General features: G+C 46.1%; 1 protein-coding gene across 6 annotated transcripts in view; it reads right to left on the bottom strand.

Annotated features, from left to right (window-relative positions):
• Nucleotides 1–1,735: 1,735 nt before the first annotated feature.
• The window catches only part of sdk2b (sidekick cell adhesion molecule 2b), a 237,956-nt gene continuing 218,207 nt past the window's right edge, over nucleotides 1,736–21,484 (bottom strand). The window contains exons 35-46 of one of the 6 annotated variants that reach the window (XM_035144858.2): nucleotides 21,153–21,254; nucleotides 20,804–20,919; nucleotides 20,208–20,394; nucleotides 18,670–18,807; nucleotides 18,087–18,248; nucleotides 17,881–18,006; nucleotides 16,439–16,603; nucleotides 16,192–16,332; nucleotides 14,525–14,684; nucleotides 9,601–9,730; nucleotides 4,494–4,550; nucleotides 1,736–3,966 (exon numbers count right to left, since the gene is read on the bottom strand). In XM_035144858.2, coding sequence (XP_035000749.2) covers nucleotides 3,484–3,966; nucleotides 4,494–4,550; nucleotides 9,601–9,730; nucleotides 14,525–14,684; nucleotides 16,192–16,332; nucleotides 16,439–16,603; nucleotides 17,881–18,006; nucleotides 18,087–18,248; nucleotides 18,670–18,807; nucleotides 20,208–20,394; nucleotides 20,804–20,919; nucleotides 21,153–21,254 — 1,967 coding nt within the window. In that variant the 3' untranslated portion in view covers nucleotides 1,736–3,483. Of the gene's footprint in view, nucleotides 3,967–4,493; nucleotides 4,551–9,600; nucleotides 9,731–14,524; nucleotides 14,685–16,191; nucleotides 16,333–16,438; nucleotides 16,604–17,880; nucleotides 18,007–18,086; nucleotides 18,297–18,669; nucleotides 18,808–20,207; nucleotides 20,395–20,803; nucleotides 20,920–21,152; nucleotides 21,255–21,484 lie in introns of all 6 variants that reach the window. The other 5 variants (XM_035144857.2, XM_035144856.2, XM_035144861.2 and 2 more) reach the window with 5 other exon arrangements.

The raw sequence follows: 21,484 nt of genomic DNA on the forward strand, positions 1-21,484 counted from the left end.
TTTAACGGGGACCTCTTTTTTTCAAATCCCTCAGAACTCCAGTGAGGCTGTGCAGGAACACAAATCTTTGATGGCACATTACCCTGGAGTGGGGCCCCTTATTCAATTATTGCTTCCTCGTGTGGCTTTGTGTTCTAGGTTATGTAACGCATGCGGCCTGGAAAGGCTACAGTAGGAAATTAGGACACGGGGGACTCTCCTCTCTTGTTAACTGCAAGAATGAGAAAACACAGTAATAAAAATAACCAAATATGACTTCATCCAACAACAATTTAGGACACGCTTTGTGATTGCCTTGGATCCCCCGAGCTCAAACGGCACACTGTCGATCCAAACTGCAGGGGCGAGAGAGAGAGACTGGCTTGGGCGACTTTACTTACTCGAAACGGCCATGGTCACTTTTGTGCCCTTTTCCCACAATGCACATCAAGTCAGAAACCAATTTAAACAACCACCAAACAGAACAGTACATTAGGACACCGCTCAGGGAACACCCCCCCCCCTCTCAAATTAGTATCCTTTCTCCAACTGCCTGTATATCCTCTTCAAATCCCCAAACCTCCCTCAGTGAAGCCCACAAATGAGGCAATTAAATTCAGGGTTTCAGATTCCTTTGAACTACACCTTCTGTCTGAATCCTTTAATATTCCAACTGAGGGTCCTCAAAGCTCAGGGCTATTTAGTACCTCGGCCTCCCCTTTTAACCGGGACCACCAGCTCGCTCTTTTCTCTGTCATTCATTTTCCAGGGGGGGAGACAGAAAGGAGGACGTGGGGAAATGAACATTTCAGCAAATGAAACACCTCCTGTCAGTGAGTCTTCTGTCGAAGGGAGATTTCCCATGTGTTTTCACGAAAAAGGGGATTAGCGCTCTGGACACGCTCGTTCCAATTCCCTGTTCCATCCTATCCCTTCTAATCTCTTCTTCTTCTTATGCATATGTGTTTAGTGCCTTAGCCCTGGATCGAGTTGACTGTGATCCAATTAGCATCTAACACCATCTGACATTGTGCATGTGCTCCCGTCGAGCAATTATGTGTCTGTCAGCGCAGCTAAGTTTTTTACAAATATATTTCCGACATATTACCTATGCCCCAAATACACACAGGCATCACTTAATGCGCAGTCCGCGGGGCTTAAAGAGCCGACGAAGGCCGTTCAGCCAAATGAAGAGCGACTGATTTAATGAGTTGTGGTTATCTGAGAGCGAAGAGGAAGAGGAGGAAGTCAGGAGGGGGCATTTGTAGCCAGATAACAGGATTGCCACAGCATCTGATCCAATTTATCGCAGCCCTGAGAATCACTTGGTTAGGTGGAATTTCATCAAGTAATTAGGCGTCAGTAGATCTTCGCTCTATGCTCACACGAAACATTTTATACACAGGACGCTGCTGGTTGTGAGGTCTCACATTTGTGCATGTTTTCCTTTGATATTTGTGTCACCATGTTAATAATAAAGTGCTTTTTTTCTGCCATTTGATTGATTCATTTCAGGTTCGGCCTTCGTGGACCCAGCTCTCAGGATCGGGACTGAAAATGAGAAGACTATGGTTTAAGGTGGAGGCCATGTCGAGCTGGGCTGTGGAATAAAAGTAGCAATAGGATCTTCTGTATTTCTGAATGACTAGGATATAAATAAATACACAGACTGTATTTTCAGACTTGCGTCAACAGTATGATGATTTGAATTCCCCCCCCACCCTCGCACAGTTTGCCATTGAGCGTCAGAAAGAGCTAACATTGAAAAATAATTTATTTTCAGAAATGTACTGTGATCATATATTCATTCAGATTCTGCATGATAAGCGTTTGTTGCGTACAATGAAATCACCCCACAGAGAGAAAAATAAAAAATAAGCAGATGAATTTTTACTTCCTTTTTTTTTTTTAAACAATGGAAACTAGGAACACACACCACTGAGTCTTCACTATAGCGGTACGAGCACGCGTGGCAGGCGGCTGGACGGTGCCAAGCCTCCGTGGCGTCACTCCAGGCAGGTTTACAGTTGCTGCAGGACAAAGTCTTTACAACCAGACACGGTGAATGATCTGTCATCACACACACTCACACACACACACACGCACACACACTCATTAGCATTTGGGACGGCACAGCCACACCTGAATAGTACAGAGCAGTTGATTACACAAAAAGGGGAAAGAGGTGACATCATCTCTCGGTAGTGATCCGTGACAGACGAGAGTTCGACCAGCCGGGGGGTGGGGGGGGACAGGAAACAGGAAACATCCTCTTTGTTTCTCGTCAGAATCCCTCTGCTAACAGTTGAGCAGGACCAGCAACAGCGCCCACATGTAACAGTCCCATTCTGCTGCAGATAGTTTTGGACATTTCAAAGCATTCTCAGTAGACGTGTGCAGAATGAGACAGACTGTGTGTGTTTATACGAGAGCCAGCAAAGGGTGCAGAAAAACAAACCTATGGGTTGTGTATGCAAACGAATTTCACGGCCCACATCTGTCCGGATTAAAAGATGGCTCTCGTGGCGCGAGGCCAGCCATCACGATGCCACAGTCCGGGGCACCGTGAGCATTTTCAGGTGCCAGATATCATAAATAAGTATTTCTCTATCAAGGCATCTTTGATTCACTGTAATACACTCACAAAAAAAAGACTTAAAAAGACTAAATCACTTCAACAGATATACACTCATTTCATATATCCGCAGGACCTTTCAGGCACAGCAGTCACATTCGACCCGCCACGGCCGAATGGTGTCCTACTTTTCTACGTATGTGTGCTAAAGGCCAGAGAGCCGTTTCCATGGAGATTGCGTCTCCGATGTCCACTTTAAACTCTTCCAGCCAACACGTTAAAATATGTTTGATTTGGCATTAATCCCACATCCACGTCCGCCCTTTCTTTCTTCTTCTTTATTTTTTGTTTTTACATCCAGGCCTTCCAAACAAACGTTTGTCCTTTCGTTTCACGAACATGGCTCCTCCTTCATCATCAGTCTCCATCAATGCATACTCAGCATCGGCATGATTTTGTCTTCTAGGTACATTTACTATATATATGTATATTTATATGCATGTGTGTTCAGAGATTCTTGTGGCTTTGTACATAATCAGACACATGACCATTTGAATGTGCTCCAACAAAAGTAACAAAAGAGTAGGAAATAAATGTAAGAAAAAGTCATGCAAATAGTTCAACTAGCCAAATAAAAGTGAATTAGTCGTCGCAGAGAGTATTTTTATCAACCGGTGAAAGAAATCGAAGTCTACATTAGCACACGAACACTCATCAGACAGAAGAAGTGCTAAAGGTCAAGGTCTCATAGTGTTGATCCAGGCTGAGTAAGAAAACGTAACATATGAAAAAGAGAAGCAATGAAAACAAGGAAAGACAGAAGACTTGATCGGGTTGACTGCGCATTAGGCAATGCAATGTTCTCCTTCAACACAAGTTGGGTAGATATTTCCAGAAATTTTCTTGTCCCTTTCAGCATTTTTTTTTTTTTACACAAAGGAGGAGAAGCCGGCAATTGGGGCCCGCGATCCCGGTGCTAGACTGCTCGGGGGCCTGTAGAGGGTGCTTTGCTGGCTGGGGGGGTTGGAGCTCTGCTGGGAGGGGGTGGGAGTCCGGCTACCTTTGGGCCTAAACAGGCTGCCTTGGCCCTGGGGCTGGCACTGGGGCTGGCCCTGGGGCTGACCTTGGGGCTGACCCTGGGGCTGACCCTGGGGCTGGCCCTGGGCCTGCTGGGGCTGGGGGCTGGGTGAACTGAGCTGGGGCGGCAGCGGCGGTAGAGGAGGCAGCGGGGGCGGGGCGCAGTGGTCCGGGTCGCCCGACTCAGACTCGGTGTAGCTGTAGGCCTGCGCCCGGGATATGCCCTTCTGCTGGCGGCGCCAAGAGTTGTAGTAGGTGGGGTCGCTGATGTAGTGGTTGACGAAGGAGTGGGTCTTCTGTCGGTTGGGGTCCACCTCGTACTCGCTGTCGCTGCCCTGTGAGAGACAGCAGAAGAGGAAACATTGATTTGTGGACTTGGAGCAGGGAAGATGCTGCAGTGTTTCCATGGAGAGCAGTTAGAAATGCTGAGGCTCTAAATGTAAATGAACATGAAGTTATTGAATTATTGTGAGCAAATTCATTAAGTCACACAATCGTCCCTGTCTGAGCAACACACACACATGCACACGCACATTTACAACACGGCACAAAAACATCACATGAGAACATGACATGGACGTCAAGAATGGTCAAAGCATGATTACGGAAGGAATGACTTGTTACTGAAGCGTGCACTGAAAACCATTGACACAGGATGACACAGGTCAGTTTTATCTTTCAGTCGCCGGACTTAACACACGTTCATCTCTGAATCTCACCACGTGTTGTACAGCACAGTGCACCACAGAAAAATAAACCTATCATGGGAATCTCAGGGAGAGGGTTGAATAGGGACCAGCGGTAGGAACCGGTCGCCTATCAGGCTACAGACATTCAAAGCAGGCAGCCACAGGAACCTCACCAAATGCAGTGGAAGTGTATGTAGGCCAACTGTCCCATATGAAAACACCAGCGCCTCCTATGGGTGAACAAAACAATGGGTTTTACAGTACATCACCATAACAGAGTGGTTAAAATGGCCCAGTCATGATGATGATGATAAAAAAAACATAAATATGTATACAGATATGTGTTTAGATCCTTTTTTGGCATTCCACGTGGATACTGCGCTAATAATAGATTTAGGAAACACAGAATTGATTTGGATGAACTCACTGAGTAGGAAGAGGATCTATTTCCTAGGTTTTAAGTCATGTGCAAAAGAGATGATAATAATTCTCAGCACATTCCCGTCACTGACCCTGCACCTCGCTGCAGGCTGAGTGAGAAACACTGAAGTAAACCTGTTCCTTTTACATTGCTGAGATGACACTGATGATTGGGTTCTTTGTTCCTCATATGTTCCATCTTCTCATAAAGCAACTTGGCCGCTGCTGCTGCTGCTGGAGTGAAGAATGCGCTCCAGTACTCAGAGCTTTTGCTGCATGGCACATATGTGACACATATGGCGGGAGTCTCCGATTTCCCTCTGACTCAACATGGTTCTCGTCTCCAGATGACAAACCCCTACACAAAGGCTTTTCTTTATTTTTGTAACATGTCAGCCGGGTTTATAAAGGTCCAAACTGAAAATGCTTGGGTTGAATTAGAAGGGGGAACGGTCGTGCTTTTTGATCCTCTCCTGATTCTAAACAAAGGAAAGTGACCCCCCCCCCCACCACACACACACACACACACACACACTCACATGCACATCCCACCCCCTTCATTCCCTAAAATTATCAAAGGCAGACATCGTGCACAGCAATATTTACCCTCAACATCCTGAAATCAATTCGGAAGAACGTATTTTCTTTTGAGATTTGTTTATACACTGTTGTTCGACTCAATAAGGAAATCGGAGTTTGAGACGCATCACCGGTTGTGTGTGTGCTTGTGTCCGTTTGTAATATTGTTTCCCGGTTGTAAACACCTGAGGCCAACTAGTGTTGAAAAGCATTCCAATCATGCCGGTGTGTTTAGCAACACAACAACAGCACAACAAGATCCATTCACATCGGACCGACAAGACACACTGAGCCACTTCAAGTGGTATTACCTCACTCAGGAAGAATTAACACTGCATTGAGAGATGAAACACCACTCTAATTGTGAGTGTGTGTGAGTGTGAGTGTGTGTGTGTATGTGTGTGTGTGAGGTGTGGTAGTGGCACAGATGAAGTGTTGACACAATGGATTGCGTCCTACTCCTGTGCTGTCGCTGCTTGGCCGTGAAGTGTGAGCAACAGATGTTCTGAGGCTTCAAATGTTCCAGATACAAGTGCACACCACTCTGCAATCTGCCCTCCTTTTGCTTTGGTTTCATCATCAGACTTAAACAGAAATATCTCAAGGATGCAACTGAGGAACCCTGAGTGGAGATGCTCAAAGATCTGCCTCCAGGGGGACATGGCAGGTGAAGTGGCTCCTTACTTAAACTCATTACAAGCTAATTACTGGAGCAGCATTCTGTAAGAGAACCAGGCTTCGGGCATGAAATGCAGCTTCGCACCTCGGCCTCCAGGGAGCCACCATGTTGTTTATGTGAGACAGACATATGCCAGCCTGCCAGTGTCAATTATTAAACATTTTTCCATCATTATGATGTTAAATTAAGCAGAGAAATCCATCTAATTAACTGGTGAAACCTCTTGACAGTCATTTATTTTGTCATTAGCATAATGCAGTTGCCCCCGTGCTCCTGTTTACAGTCGCACACATCACAAGATAAAGAAACAATGTGAGTGACAATAAAAACAGGAGGAGAATGGAGGCGTATCAAAATGACTATTCAGAGATGAATTGGTCATTATGAGGCAAATCGGCAGATGTTCAGACAATCTATCTCGAGGAACTTTGACCTTTGACCTCGACATCTGCTGTCATCGTAGATGGCGTTGAAGATTGTTTTTTCTTCTTTTCCAATTATGCTCGAATTAGTTTGATTAAGCTCCTTTAAAATTCACCGACTGTTCAAACGCCTTGTGAATAAATTAGAATTTCCCTTTCCCGTGGTTTATATAACAGCACAAGACTGACACAACAATCTCCTCGCTCGCAGCGCTCCCATCCCCCTCCCTCCCCCCCCAAAACACTGATGCATAACCCAATACCACAGAGTGGGTCAGTCCTTTGTCCTATAGTTATGGATTATTTCAACGTGGAGGGGGTTGTCTATGTCACTCTCATTGATGAAGTGAACACAGCAGGGGTTCCCGGGGGAGAGAGACAATAACAGTGTATGTGGGGTTGGACGGTCGGGGGGTGGGGGTGGGGGAGATTAAAAAGTCCAGACATTCTCAGTAAACACACATTTGTTTGTTTTTAGATTTATTTCCCTGCGGATGAGAAATAGGAATGGGGGCGGTGTGTGTTTGGCTGCGTCGAGGCGGCGCTACAGACCTCCTTAGCAACTCCAATCCCCTACTGCAACCATAATGTACACATGTTGATCCATCAGAGCAGTTGTAATCAAAGGGATTTGGGCTTTTGATCGTCTCAGGCTGGATGACTCACTTTTAAAAGAGACGGAAGCATATGTATATTTTCTGGGTTTTCTCCTTTAATGTGTCATCTGTCTGTAGTTTGAGTTTGAGTCTAGTTTTCATCTTTCCTTTTTTCGCCGCCACCCTGAAGTCTACACAAGTCATTAAACTAGGATGAATAAAATCTAATTTACTTGGCTTCATGATGCTCCTTTATTTTTGGATTATGACATCAGCCTGTCACGAGAGACAATCCGAACATCACAGACAATACTCTGAGTTGAACCCCGGCCAAAAAAAGCAACGGCAGCCCAGACAGAAACAGAAAGAGAGAGAGAGAGAGAGAGAGAGAGAGAGAGAGAGAGAGAGAGAGAGAGAGATGGTGGAAGAAAGAAAAAAAGAAAGCGTGTGAGGGAGAGCATTTTCATTTCTCTCCCACGGAATCAGAGCAGAGAAAACCATAATCTACAATCCATCTCTGACACAGATCACACATGATGTGATCATCTGTCTTCGGCCCTAAATGAAACAAAGACATCGTCACGGAGACAACCTTAGGAAATTAGAAAGCCTTCACACTAAAGGGGAAAAATACACGTCAATAGGCCTCGACCTGCAGGGGAGTGGAGCAGTAATGGTGCTGCCGAAGTCAATGTTAGTTTCCTCCAAATCCCCTCTTGAGGAGCACAATAGTCAACTTATACCTGCTGGTGGAGGCCCCGGGGATTAAAGAGGACAGACGGCACAATGTCATACTGATAGCTCCGAGTTATCCGCTCAATAAAACTTCAAAGAACATTCCAGGATTTTTCCAAAGCACCATTGGGTGCTGATACGGTGGCCTGTCAGGGGCACGGCAGCGGAGCCCTGGCATAACAGGCAGCACTTTGTGTTATTTTTTTCATCCCATCAAAGCTAACGTCAGGCCCTTGGATGTGCGGCGTGGCAGCGAGGCAGGCGTCGTCAGGGGGCGGTCACTGCATTAGGGCCGTGTTTGACAATGCACAAGTGCGAATGGTAGATACGCCAGGCAGCCGATGACATGTCGAAATGCTTCATTTGAGGGGGTTGTTATCGCGCCGCGAAAGGTCCTGTCCGTAGCGATTCATTGTAGAGAGATTTTCATTTGATCTGGAAATGGGATTTAGGTCTTCGATAAGTTCAGGTGGGGAGAGATGTCTGGCTGCGTGCGGCGTTCACACCAGGGACGTATTTGATGTTCCCCGAGAAAATGTGGGAACTTCCCAGAGGTAAGGATTCCTACATGAAAGGAAACACTGAAGGAAGAGAATTCAGGACAACTTCCCGCCCCCCCGATGCTTTTCATGTGACACGGGGGCCGCAAGATGGTTTCACCTCAAACAGCAGAGAGCCGGGGGGGGCGGGAGGCGACGTAAACAAAAAACAGAAACAACATCGAGGGAAGAAACATTTCAGATCACAGCACAAGGGGGGTAAAAAGGAAAAAACCCACAGAAACAAAAACATAAAAGTTAAATCAGACTTCATGGTGGGTGGCACGCAGACTGATCGATGGAGGAAAACAAGAGAGACACACAATTGATCAATTACACTCACTCAGAGGGCAAAAGTAGTTTGACTCAGCACATAACAAACACAAGTTAGGCCTTTCTAGTAATGGCTGTTATTTATCTTTCAGGCCTGATCATAAATTTATTTAATTATATAAAGATGGAACGACATGGCAGCTCACCAAAAAGTGAAGCCAAATCATCTCGACCGCCCCCTGGTGGCTGGCTGCAGTATGGGTCACACTGATGTATGTTCCAGAACAAATTTTTCCTGGAAGTTTAGTTTGAATCAGTTATTCAGAATTGATAACCGTGACTGACTTGTGAAAAGATGGCAGCGTCCATATTCGGCATATTTTGGCTTCATTTTTATACAACAGAAGGAAGTGGAGATGCATCGCCCATCTTTACACAGTCTATGACAGCGTCCTCTCATAACTACAATATATATTTGTTGCTAGTCGCGATGCTAATGAGGGTAAAAAGCCAATAAAGTGTCCTAGTGGAACTGAGTCTGACCTTACTTACTGACGATCCAGGAGGAAAGCTGGATAAGCTGCCTGGACGGAGCGGCGACTTCCCTGAGCTCTAAAGTAAATTCTGCACGGTTTGCCTGCCCTCAGCCTCTTACATAACAAGTGCTGTGGCTGAGCGCAGTGGCCGGGAGCTCAGGTGGATGTTTGCAGAGCAACATGGTCTAGAAACTGCTTTGCCACCAGTGAGTCATTAATCTCTCATCTCTCCGCGTGCAGCACTGTGGCCGTACCGCACGACCTCTGCGGGTCGAATGCATTCAGGTGGATGACAAAGGGGAAACCACGTGGACAGTATGGACGGGCACAAAACACCGCACAGCTGACAATGCAAAGCTGAATTCCTGAGGAATTCAAGGTGATGGCTGTGTGCACACAGAGACGGTACAAACACTTACAACAGACACACACAACGCAGACACACCGTGGACAGTTTAACACACAGAGGCCAGGTACAGGAGAGTGTTGTCACTACTGCACCTGTGAGTCAGAGATTTCAGAGGGTTTTTCAGTCAGGCTGCTGCTCTCTGCAGGGATCAGGTCATTGTACTTTGTGCTGACGTCTTCGTCCGAGTAGTGAAGACTGCCTGGACTGGGCCTGGGAGGAGACCTGGGGAAAGGACAGAGGAGGTGAGAATAATTCTGTTGGTTGTTGTTGTTCTTCACCAAAGACGTTCGCACACCCGCCTAATGTTTTGGCATTTCATGGAAGCCATAGAAGATGAGGTAATTTAAAGGAAAATTACAGTTTATTAGAACTTATTTTCATAGTTTTTGACATAATTCCTATTGGTGATAATAACAGGGAGCTGGTCAGGCGTGTGTCATGGCAGCACCCGAGTATTTAAGCTTAAAAATATCATGGATATCCTGTGACACCAAAACACATCATTCCAATCTTCAAATGATTCTTTTATATCACTATGATAAACAAAGTGCATACTGTGCAGACACATAAGTGAAACTACTGTCGTGCAAACCTCCAACATCCCAGTCAGACTATGCACATCCAAGTCTTCAACCAAATCTGTAAAATTATGAAGACTCTGGCACAAAGCTTGTGGAGTGATCATAGAATTTAAGGCAGCTCCCACAAACATGTCGTTGCTGTGGACGAACGCTATCAGATGTTGTTCCTGCCACATCAGACTGAGCTGTATTGATGTTGTCTTTCTCCTGAATCTCAGTAATTACCTCGCTGAGTACAATTCTATCACAACAAACAGGATCGATGGCCAAAATTACCTCAATTGTCATGATTCTCTTTTTAAAAACCCCTCGGGCCGTCTTTCATCGAATTCAGATACTACAATGAAGCAGATTGTGATTAAAATAAACAGGTAACTATGCAACAACTCTGCTTCTGTAACGCGCGGGAGACTGAACAGCGAGCGCTTCCTCTCAGGTTCACATGTATCACTGTCTGTGCGTGTGGGAGTGCAGCTTGATGAGAATCATGGGACACTCATGAGATGGCTGCCTGCTCTCAGTCTCCGCTGGAACGAATAATTCCCCCGATTCACTCCTCACTGTGGGCTGTGGAATGTCAAACCACTGGGCCCTTGTGACTAAATTATAAATTGAACTGTTGCAGTGCTCAAGGGGTCATTACACAAATGTGCAGCCTGCAGGCTTTTCCCCCCCGGCAAATGTTATCCGAGCCAACGTGAGCGATGGCGAGGATTTAAACTGTCAGTGGCGTGCTGCGACGACCAAATGTGTCATCCAGGTGTAGGTTTGAAGAGTGCAAGCGGTGGGACTGAGCGGGAGGGAGGATGTTGGGCAGCAGCGGGCGGTGAGGATGGGGTCGAGGAGAGGTGTTGAGTGGAAGTGAAAGCTGAGAGGAAGAAGGAATGAGGAAAAAGCGAGGGCAGACTATAATAGGAATTACCAGGGAAAAAAACAATTCCTAAAATGGCGCGTTCTGGTGCGGGGTTTTCTCTGAGTAAATACGAGAGTGGGAAAAAAACAAAAAATCTCTCGCAGCCTAAGCTCCTTCGTACTTTCCAGTGTCCCCGCTCCTGCTAAACAAACACCCATCTGTTTCTGCTGATTGGTGCTGGTTTGGCCGAGACTACTGGGACATGCTGACTCCTGTTGACTTTCCAGGCCGCGGTGTCGGGCCGACAGCCCGTGCCAGCGCAGCGGCTGCTGCAGAGCACACACAGCCGCTGTGCACATCGAAACCACATTTGCATAAGTATTTTTTCCGAATAAACATATTGTGAAAGCATTTCAGAAATGTTGCGGGTAAATCCGAGCAATGTTCACGAGGGGCGATGCTTTGGTGGACAAAATGGAAAACTCCGCAGGGAAATCACAAACCAAGCTGTAATTCAATTACCCCCGATGAGTTATATTAAACCAGATTAGAGTTAATTAATTTGAGTGGTACGTGCACAACAGAGAGACACTTAAATGCAAGCGACACATGTTCCTACTACAGCTCATTTGAGTGATATCTCTCGAGTGTGTGCGAGCTCTGTGCAATGATCCGAGTTTTGTTGTCAGGTTTCAAGTCTTTTCTGGTAAAGAATGGACGACTGAAGAAGACTTAAAATTCCTCTGTGCAGAAATTCCCAGGAGTTCTTTCCACCGCAGCCTTTAAATGACATGAATTTGTCAGCGGTTCTCCTGGCGAGTCCCCCTCATGACACTGGCAAACAAAGAGCACACGAGAGGAGACGGCGCTGTGAATTGTTATAAACTGAATTGTTCAGAAACATGGAGGAAGCTCGGCCCACTTTCAGACGTTCTCCTTGACCCTCGTGCGCCGTCAAAATATCGAGTGAGGTGTAAATTATTTATCAGCTCTCGCACTCGCATCGAGAAGAGTCCTCTTAATCCTCTCGCAGCAAAACTCAGTCAGCAGCATGTCGGGTAAGAAATGAGAGCCACGGGGTGAAATCAAATCTGCCCCCGTTCTTTACTCATTATCAAGCTCTCCTCTCGCTGCCGTTTGCCTGTAGGGACTCATTAACATGTCTGAAGTGTTCAAGAGCTTTGTCACTCAAGAGTGTTTAAAACCATGTTAATCTACGCCGAGTTACTTCACCGAGACCCTTTTAAAATGCAAACTGGTGTGTCAAAGTAGGTTTTGAAAACATCTGAAAGAGAAAGATACAAAGCCACACAGGAGCGATGCTGTTAATCCTGCCCTCTGTATCATACCAGCGTTTTAAACATTGATCTCCAGCAGGAGCCTCAGGCCCCAAACACATTTGCACTCATGTGATTGATTCCAAGAAGAAGTGTATGTGTTCTCAGAGGCCAAGTTCAGGCCTGGTTTTAGAATCTATCCCGAGGACAGTTCTAAATTCGTAATTAGAATGCATCCAGCATGCATCTCCAGTAACTGCTCGGGATCGGATCTCACTTCCTCGCTCGATATGCAAATATATGAGAGAATTCCCCAGGATCCTGTAAAGTTTTTACTCATTTGGATTAAAAAGTTAATCAACATATGGCAGTTTATATTGTGTATGGATAATTTAATGTCTGGGGGCTGAGAAGTGTAAAAAAAAAACTGTAGCAGGTCCTTCAGTGTGGCCCAGGACACAGTTACGTTCACACAAATGGGACCACATGCGTCCCAGACCACCTCCCAATGTGGTCTGCGTGACGTGAGTGATGTAGGTGGGTGTGCAGTATCCTCCAGCTCTCAGTCAGGCTCCACCCCCCCGCTCCTCCAAATATGGTTACTTCTGGTTTTGAAAACCAAGATGGCGCTGGACAAAATGCCAAACAGGAGGCTTCAAAACATGAACTGCCACGTGTGCTAGTTTCAGGATCTGTTCATCAGAGGCGTATGTGAAGCGTTACCATTGCACTTCTTTGGGCCATTTGCTTTACTGGGCTACAAAAGGCATATTGACAGTTTAAATAGTCACTGATTAAGTTGTCACTCACAGAAAGTGAACTGCACCGACGACCCTGCGATGTCGATCGGATTCCCTCCCGTGCACGTCGGCCCTCGTGTTAAACTCTGAGCAAACGATCTCCACATGGAGGAAATCTCCATCCAAAATCAACCCGTAAACTGCATTAGCTGTCTGACACAGCTCTGAATTACAATGACTACAGTGGGATTAAGAGACTGTTTGATTTCTGATCCCGGTACCAGGCAGAGGACTCCATCCTGTCTTTGGTGTTCTGAGACCGGAGATCAAGATGCGGCATTAATCTATAATCGGCGGCTCAGGTGTTGGGATCTGAGCTCCGGCGCTGCGGGCTGAGTTGAAAGAGCGGATTCCGAAAGTACATCTGTACATTCTTTCACTCCCACCACCTTCTCCCCCTCCCCCTTCAAGCTGGAGACATAATGGGAAGCTGCCCTGGAAGCTCCTCAAAGACCCCGGACCTGCTTTGATCTGTCCTCAAGGTCACACTCACATGCACGAATGCAGACACACAAACAAACGGATCATATCCTCGCACACAAACCCCGAATGAACTCAGTAGAGCACACACCTCAACAACAGTCCCCTTATGAAACAACGATTAAAATCGAGATTTAGTCCCGTAAACATCCCTGACTTGTTTCATCAAGATCCAGGAATTCTTCCCTGAGAAATAAACAAACAAAAAAACGCCCTATCTCCTAATGCTAAAGACAGCGATGAAAGATTCCTGGATCCGCAGCAAAATTCAAAGGCTTCTTCCTTAACCCACATCTCATCTTTCCACCAAGTTTCATGGTGATCCGTCAAGCAGTTTTTGCGCAATCCTGCAAACAGACAAGCAAACACAAGAAAACACAACCTCCTCGGTGGAGGTAACACTGTTCTTTTCATAATACGGACACGCAGACTCGTGCACGTACACCCACACAGAGAGGAGGATCATTCCTTTCAGAGAGACATCAGAGTGCACCTGTCACACATCCAACCGCAGAACGATATGATATCCATATGAAATATAGTCGCTGCTGACAAACCTTTCAACTGTCTTCAACAACATGACCGCAGCTGTCCCCGAATCCACATCTCAGCCATAAAAACAGCTTCTAAAAAAGCAAAGTGTCGAGTCTGATCCAAAATTGGATGTGTCCCTGCAGCGCCCCGAGCACAGGTGTCGGTAAACCAGGCCGCGGTCTCAGCGTGTCCTACGGCTACGGATTCACTGAAATGCAGACGCTCATTAAAAGAAAATCTGCCGTGAGTCTGTTTATAAGCTGCTTTTTTTAAATAGCAGGAAGAGTGGACTCGATTCCTTTTTGTCTGCAGGAGGAGGATGTTTTCTTTCTTTTTCTAGATAGCTGAAAATATTTTCAGGCAAGAGGAAGAGTTTCCATGGATAATTCAACTCTTTCACCACATGGTTATTTAATTTAGACTTGTAAAATCAAGCCTCTACTTTAAAAGCCGTCTGCACTTTCTGTGCAGTCAGTGGGCGGACCGCTGACCTGGTGTAGACGCCGTTCTTCCGGCAGAAGGAGTTTTTCACGGAGAGCCGCCGGTTGTTGAGCTCCAGAGCCGGGAACCGTCCCTCGTCCAGGCTGACCATGTCTCCGTGGGTCAGGGCGTTGCAGTTGGAGTTGTTTCCTGGACAAACGTAGAGAGACACTGTGTGACCACAGGTCGGACGGACACAGTGCGGTTAGTGCGTGGATGAATGGAAGTGATCGGTGACACAGCCAGTGAGCGAGTTAGTCAACAAAAAGGGATGGAAAATAGACAAATTAATAAATTGTAATGTTTTCCTTTAAATAATAATAATTATTAGACTTTTAAAAAGGTCAAACAAGTCCAGATTATCCTGCAAGAACTTTATGGTTTAAAGCAATTGTTCATTATTTTGGGAAATATGCTTCTTTTCTCACAAAATATGTAGCTTAGCTTAGCATAACCACTGGAAACGGGGTGTTAATTATTGAGTCTTAAGCTGGTTTTAAGTCGTGAACTCCATTCATAATCTTCGTCGGCATCTTAGCACCTCTTCTTCCTCATGAGATATCGTATTCTTTTGTTATGAGTCATCAAAACGCCCACTTGCTCGCTGTGCTTTTTCCAGACATTTTCCTTCTGTTTTCTCACATGAGCTCACTGGGACATTTTACTTTACTGGAAAATGACAGGAGCACCTGATATTCTCACACACGCCCCCCCCTTCCCAGTCTTTGTTAGCAGAGTAAACCAGGTGCTGCCTGTAGCTTTATTTCAACACGCAGATGAGAGAATGGTATCGACTTGGCAAGAAAGCAAATAATCTCATTTCTCAAAACGTTGAACTGCTGCGTTTAAGTCTGACTCAAGTCTCCAGCCTTACAGCTTTGTTTAGATTATTGGTAAAAATGACTTCAATGTATGCAAACTCATAGAAAAGCATGTACAAAATGATAAACAAGTATAAACACTGTCTGTGGATCACACATGTAAATGGTGCAGAGCTTTCCATGCAGCAGGAGAACAGTGTGTGCCATGTTACAGGTTAGAAAATCCTTCAGTGATCCTGAGAGTTTCTGGGGTCCAGGACCTCCGTGGTTGCTGCAGGGCTACTTGAGGTCAATGGGTGGTTATGCAAATACCCAGAAAAGTAAAAACCACTGGGTAGGTCCAGTGGCCCTGGCCAGATTCCTGGAGGGGGATATGGAGGCTTTGAGAGCGTCTTTGTGTTGGAGTGAGAAGGAACCTCTTGTTTTTTCTGTCAGTCAGAAAGATGGGCAGTGACCCGCAGGGACCCCCCTGCCTGGCAGCTGAACAGCTATTACAGAAGTGCTGAGCAAAGGGAAATACCCACTGATGTCAGAGCTGCACTGAATGGACAAGTATGCCCCCTGCTCCCGCTTCCCTACGTCGCTCCCGCTCTGACTCGTTCTTCTCCTGCCACTCGGCCAATAATTAGTTTTATTCAGAATCAGAACATACCCCTTCTCAAAAAACAGCTCAAGTTCACTTCTCCTGTATTTAATAACTGCAAATAACCAAAGTGTAATTTAAAAGTGTTTCTGTTTTCTAAGAAAAAGTAAACTTTTCAGATTCTTGGCCCCGTCTGGCATCAGTTTAAAAGTAAGGCAGAATCCTTCTGTGATTGTTAATCGCTCCATTTAATCGTGAAATTGTGTGCACTCACCGGATTCAGACTTTTTGGCGTACTTCTTGCTCTGGCCCCTGATAATGAGGATGAAGACCAGCAGCAGGATGAAGATGAGCCCCACCAGCGCCACCACCACCAGGAACCACCACTCCTCGTAGAACGGCGCCACTTTCTGGGCTGGGTAAAACAAACAAGGGGAGGTTTTTCAATTTGCTGTTTTATTGAAAACATCTGCTTGTGTTTCTGTGATGTCTGAATCGACAGAATATTCACAAAAGCTCACCGGATATGGAAGGAGAGGGCAGACTTGGAGATCCATAGCCATAGTCGTTCACTCCGATTACCCGGAAGTCATAACTGACCCCTTGCTTTAGGATGTCCATGTTGAACGTGTGCAACGTCGCCTCCTTGGGGATGTCCTTGATTAAGATATCCCACAATCCCTCATCTGTGAATCGTAATTCAGGGTCAGAGGAGACTACGGAAGTCGCAAAAACATTTAAACAATGCCATTATATCTTTATTAACAGGTTGTTTGTTTGATGCAAGGCTCCGGTCTGCTTGGCAGCTCCCAGGGGTAATTCATAATTCCCACAAATATAACACAATCCATCAATTTCACTGCTCCCGTAAAATTTACAGCCACCAAATCTACATCATAAATAGTGGTGTGGCCATATTTCAAACTAAGCAATGTTAGATGGCTTCCTGCTCGCTTTGGAAATCCTGTCTGAGACCATTTATTACACATCGCTGCTTGTAAACATCAATGTGAGTTTGACTCTTTTAATGGGGCGCGCAAACATAAACAAGCGGCAGAGTTCATCAGTCATGTTGTTGAACTCTGGCAAAAGTTAGAAAAGCTGATGTAATTTGATCCGAGGACAAAAACAAGTCATCAATTTATACGAGACTGCAGAGAGTTACGACGCTTGGCATATGCATCGGAGGAGATGAGGGGGAATGGGTGTGTGGGGCTGGTTTAACCATATTCACTGTCACCTGGACTTCAATATCACCAAACAATCCTGACTAACGCTCCTTAAATATAGAATTAAGTACCCCCCTTTCAGTTTTCACCCAAAAGTCCTGGAACACATCCTCCCCTGTGAGCCGCCTACCCATCCATCTCCCCCTTAACCCTGCCCAAGGGTGTCAATCACAATTGAAACCGGATGCCAATTTGCTCAACTGCAACACCTCGATCGATAACCCGTTAAAAAACCAGGGACGTAGACACCGAGGCAGCAGATGTTGACACCGAAGCATCGAAAGGCTTATTTATGCTCGTGGTTATTCGGAAACGGAAAGGAGCCTTCTGTCACTGCTCTTTGTTTGCTTCCTCGGTATATGTGCAGAAACTGGGCATTACCATAGGAAGTCGTGGGGGGGCAGGTTAGCCAATAGTTCAAGCGAGACAATCATAAGACACAAGGAAAAATTTCAACAAACATTCATGTATTTAATGGCTTCACAGACCACAACGCGTTAAGGAAATGGCTGCTTTTGCTTTTCTTTCACGAGGTACGTGATCACAAACTTCTCCACAAAACTCTAGACTCTATGCTGCCCTCTAGTGGATGTATTGCTTACAAACCTTTCCAACCATGCCAACAACCATGACGGTAGCATTGTTTGAATCGGATGTATCTACAAATGTATGCTTGTGACAATAAACTCTTGAATCGTGATGGCCTGATGTCCTTACGCAGACGAGGCACATACCTGAAGGTCTGGCCTCGATGACGTAGCGTGAGATGGGAGTACGTCCCGGGTCCCCGCTGGTCCAGTGGATGGTCAGGGCTGAACCATAGCGTGTGATGAAGGGCTCTCCAGGCGGCCCAGGGGCTCCTGAGGAAGAATAATCAAGCGTTTGAGTAAAGCATTTAAAACCAGTAATTACAAATATTTCAAGTTTCTAGTGCCGCTACCTTCTCCGGGGCCTGTGGTGATGTTGGCCTCCACCTCTGGCCCGTAGATGAAGGTCTTGGCCCGGATGCGGAAGTTGTACGTGATGCCATCGGCCAGGTCCCTGAGCTTCAACCAGAGGGGCCCGCTCCCCTTCACATCCACCGTCACTGTCTTACTGACGCCTGGGGGGGAGGGGGAGTGAAGACAGTCGGCACAGGCCACTGAAGACTCTAGACAAACACAGCACATTTAGAGCAGGTCTTACACGGGCCGGGGCAATGTGGGAACACACTCGAGAGACACACAGACACACACAGACACACAGTAATGGAATTAGTAGAGGGAAACATGTTTGCATTTTGTAGACACGTATTATTTTTGATGATAGTAGAAGACGTGTAAGTTTGCGATGACATATGAGCCGTTTAGGTCAAGGTGATAAATGCACACCACAAGATTTCAAATTGATCTAAACAAGTCAAATCCTGCACTAACATTAATTTATAATCTTTATAGATCTTGTAGTGTGCATGTAGCTTTTTTTTTTTAATAGAAGCAAGCAGCCACTTTAAGCAGAGTTGTTATGGTTGAGAGGGAGCTTACCATCTACAGGTGTGCAGGGTTCGTAGATCAGGCGGTAGCCCTCGATGATGCCGTTAGGGAAGGTCGGATCGCCCCAGGAGACGTTGACCGAGGTGGTGGTCAGCTCACTGAAGTGAATGAAGCTGGGAGCACTGGGAGCTGGAAGACACAGAGGTCAAAGGTCAATAAAGTAGGTTAAGGGGAGTTGGAGGTTTTCCAGGATCTTCATTGGAGGCCATCGGAGAGCCTGTAGAGAGCCTGGAATAAAGATTAGCCACGATTCAAGGATTTGACAAAGAGTTCGGATCACAGGCGCATATTTGTGAGTTAGCGTCCTACTACAATAGACAGACATTCGGGATCCGAGCTGAGAAAATCAGTCCAAACATCTGTACCACACATCTGTGCTGCTGCTCTTATTTCCTATTTTTACAGCAGATGTTTATTTTTGTGTTTAGCAAACTTGAAAGGAGTTTTACTTTCCCCTCAGCAGAGTCTGTATCGGCACTTTGAAACGGCTCCTGCTGTCACTTTGCTGGCGCGGCAGCGTTCTAACTCAGGGATATTGGCTGAGATCGGTTGAGAGCAGTGAGTGTCCTCGTTCACCGGTTGAACCGCCTTGATTAGGTCAACGCCACAATTTTTCTACACTGCATATACAGGTTAAAAGGCTAAACGGCACATAAAAATACTATCTGACCCAGGTCATTCTAATTCACAATCACAATGGCCATTCTCAGCCTCCGGGGCCCATTACACTTGACTGAGCTTGTGACACCGCTGTGCTCAGAACACTGTTTGCCCTGTTGTGTTTAAACTTGTCGAGCAGGAGTTGAGACGCTCGCAAAAGACAATGTCTCTTTGTTTCCTCAAAAGATGGGATAGCTGTTTCCATAGCCCCCCCCCTCCCCCTTCCTGCTTGTCATCTGCCTCCTCCTCTCACGACCCTAACCCTCGAGGGGAAACCGAGACTCTGCAAACACCTTCCTTGTCTTGCTTTCTACTCGTCTGAGATGAAGAGCAAACTTGCACCAGAAAGAAGGAAAGAGAGAAAGAAAGATCAATGCATAAGGGAAACGTTGGATTGGTGGTGTGTGTAGACGGAGCACGTCTCGAGACAGAGCGCTTGCTCACTGAATTTTGATGCCGTCTACTTTTCAGACAAAACAGGAGATTCAGCGAACGGGTTCAGAGTGGGTTGGCTGATTAGGAACTTATGCTCAGTGTGTGGTTGCGCTAACAGCGTTTGGCACGCTGACAGCAACGATTAGCATCATCCAAAGTCTTTCCTCATGGTTGACTCATCCACTTTGAGAAAAAAAACTCTCCAAACTAACATCAGCACAGAAATATGACAAATGAACGAACACGGCTGTTTGTGCTCTGATTTATCTGCTTTAGTCGTGTCGTGCTGTCGCCTCATTTGTTTTTAGCTTGTCTCAATCTTCTCAGTGCCTCTCCATCATATGTACATTCACAACTATCTGCCTCTGCCGTTGAACTCATTCACGGTGAGCAAATATGGTGCATGCTTGTCGGGATCCAGCGGTTTGATCTACCTGCTTGCTGAGTGCGTCCCCTGGTTGGCGCGCTGCGGGGTCCGTCCCCAGCTGCATTGAAGGGGGCTACGCTCATCATGTAGGTGGTGTAACCCGTCAGGTTCTTCAGTTTCACTCCTCCCTCCGGCATGAACAGAGTCCGCAGCCGCTCCGTCTCATTCTTGCGCTGGAACTCCCAAAAGTAAACCTACGTGGGATAACAGAGGCATAACTAAACATCAACGTATGCCCACAGACGCTGCTTCTGCTTTTATAAAAACCCAGTCCCGTTTCAAACTCCCTCAAGGGGGGGAGCGCAATTTCATTTTATTCCCTATAAATGTTTTCGTGAGCAGCGGAGGAAAGATTTCATTGAGAGCCCCTGTGGAAAACAGCGTTAGCTAAAGCAGCAGAAATGTGCATTTAATGGTGATTACCATCAAATGCACGCGCTCTCTTGTGAACCACAAACACATTAAAATATTTATATAATGATAAAAGCAGAGCACAATATTCTTGCTTATTAAGAAGCGAGTGTATAAAATGTGTTTCTCCCGGGCCCAATAAGACATTTGGAAATGTTTGCTGGAGATTTAAATGAAAACTGTTGACGGGACCTTGTAGCCCTGGATGTCTCCGTTCTGTGCGTCCACAGGTGGAGGGTCCCACGTCACGTCCAGCTGGGTGGCTGTCGCGGACTGAATGGCCACATTCTGGGGCGGGGCTGTAGGCACTGTCAACACACACGCACACGGATAGCGTCACGACATGAAGCAAAAATAAAACCTGGACTCAGTCACAGAAAAAGCTCTGGGATCTAAGAAAGACAAATTGCTTCTGAAATCTTAGCCTGAGATAATATAAACCCCGCAGGTTGCCAATAGCAACAGCTGTATGGAAACGTCTCATCCACTTGTGTCGAGGGGGGGGTCAAACAGTTTTTGTGTTGACAGGAAGTGTACATACCTGCTTCTCCCACAAACACCTCCTGCGGTGGGCTGGTTGGCCCCTCGCCCACAGCGTTGTATACACTCATGCGTATCTCATAGCGCTTGTGTTTACTCAACTCTGCAGAGGGAAACAAAAAGGGATGCAAAGTTAGAAATTAGGTTTTTACAGCAACTTATGGATTGTGCTTTTTAAACGTTTAATTTCACAACCAATGGGGAGGTCGGTCACCTTCCTCCAGGAAGCACAAACATTCAGAGAAGCTGTTTTCAGACTGAAACTGAAAGATAGACGGGTCTGGACATTTTCTGGAGTTTGCTTTTCACATCTCAGGAGGTCAGATGTGTTCA

The sequence above is a fragment of the Hippoglossus stenolepis genome, chromosome 21 (genome assembly GCF_022539355.2).
Source record: "Hippoglossus stenolepis isolate QCI-W04-F060 chromosome 21, HSTE1.2, whole genome shotgun sequence".
NCBI classification, from domain to species: domain Eukaryota; kingdom Metazoa; phylum Chordata; class Actinopteri; order Pleuronectiformes; family Pleuronectidae; genus Hippoglossus; species Hippoglossus stenolepis.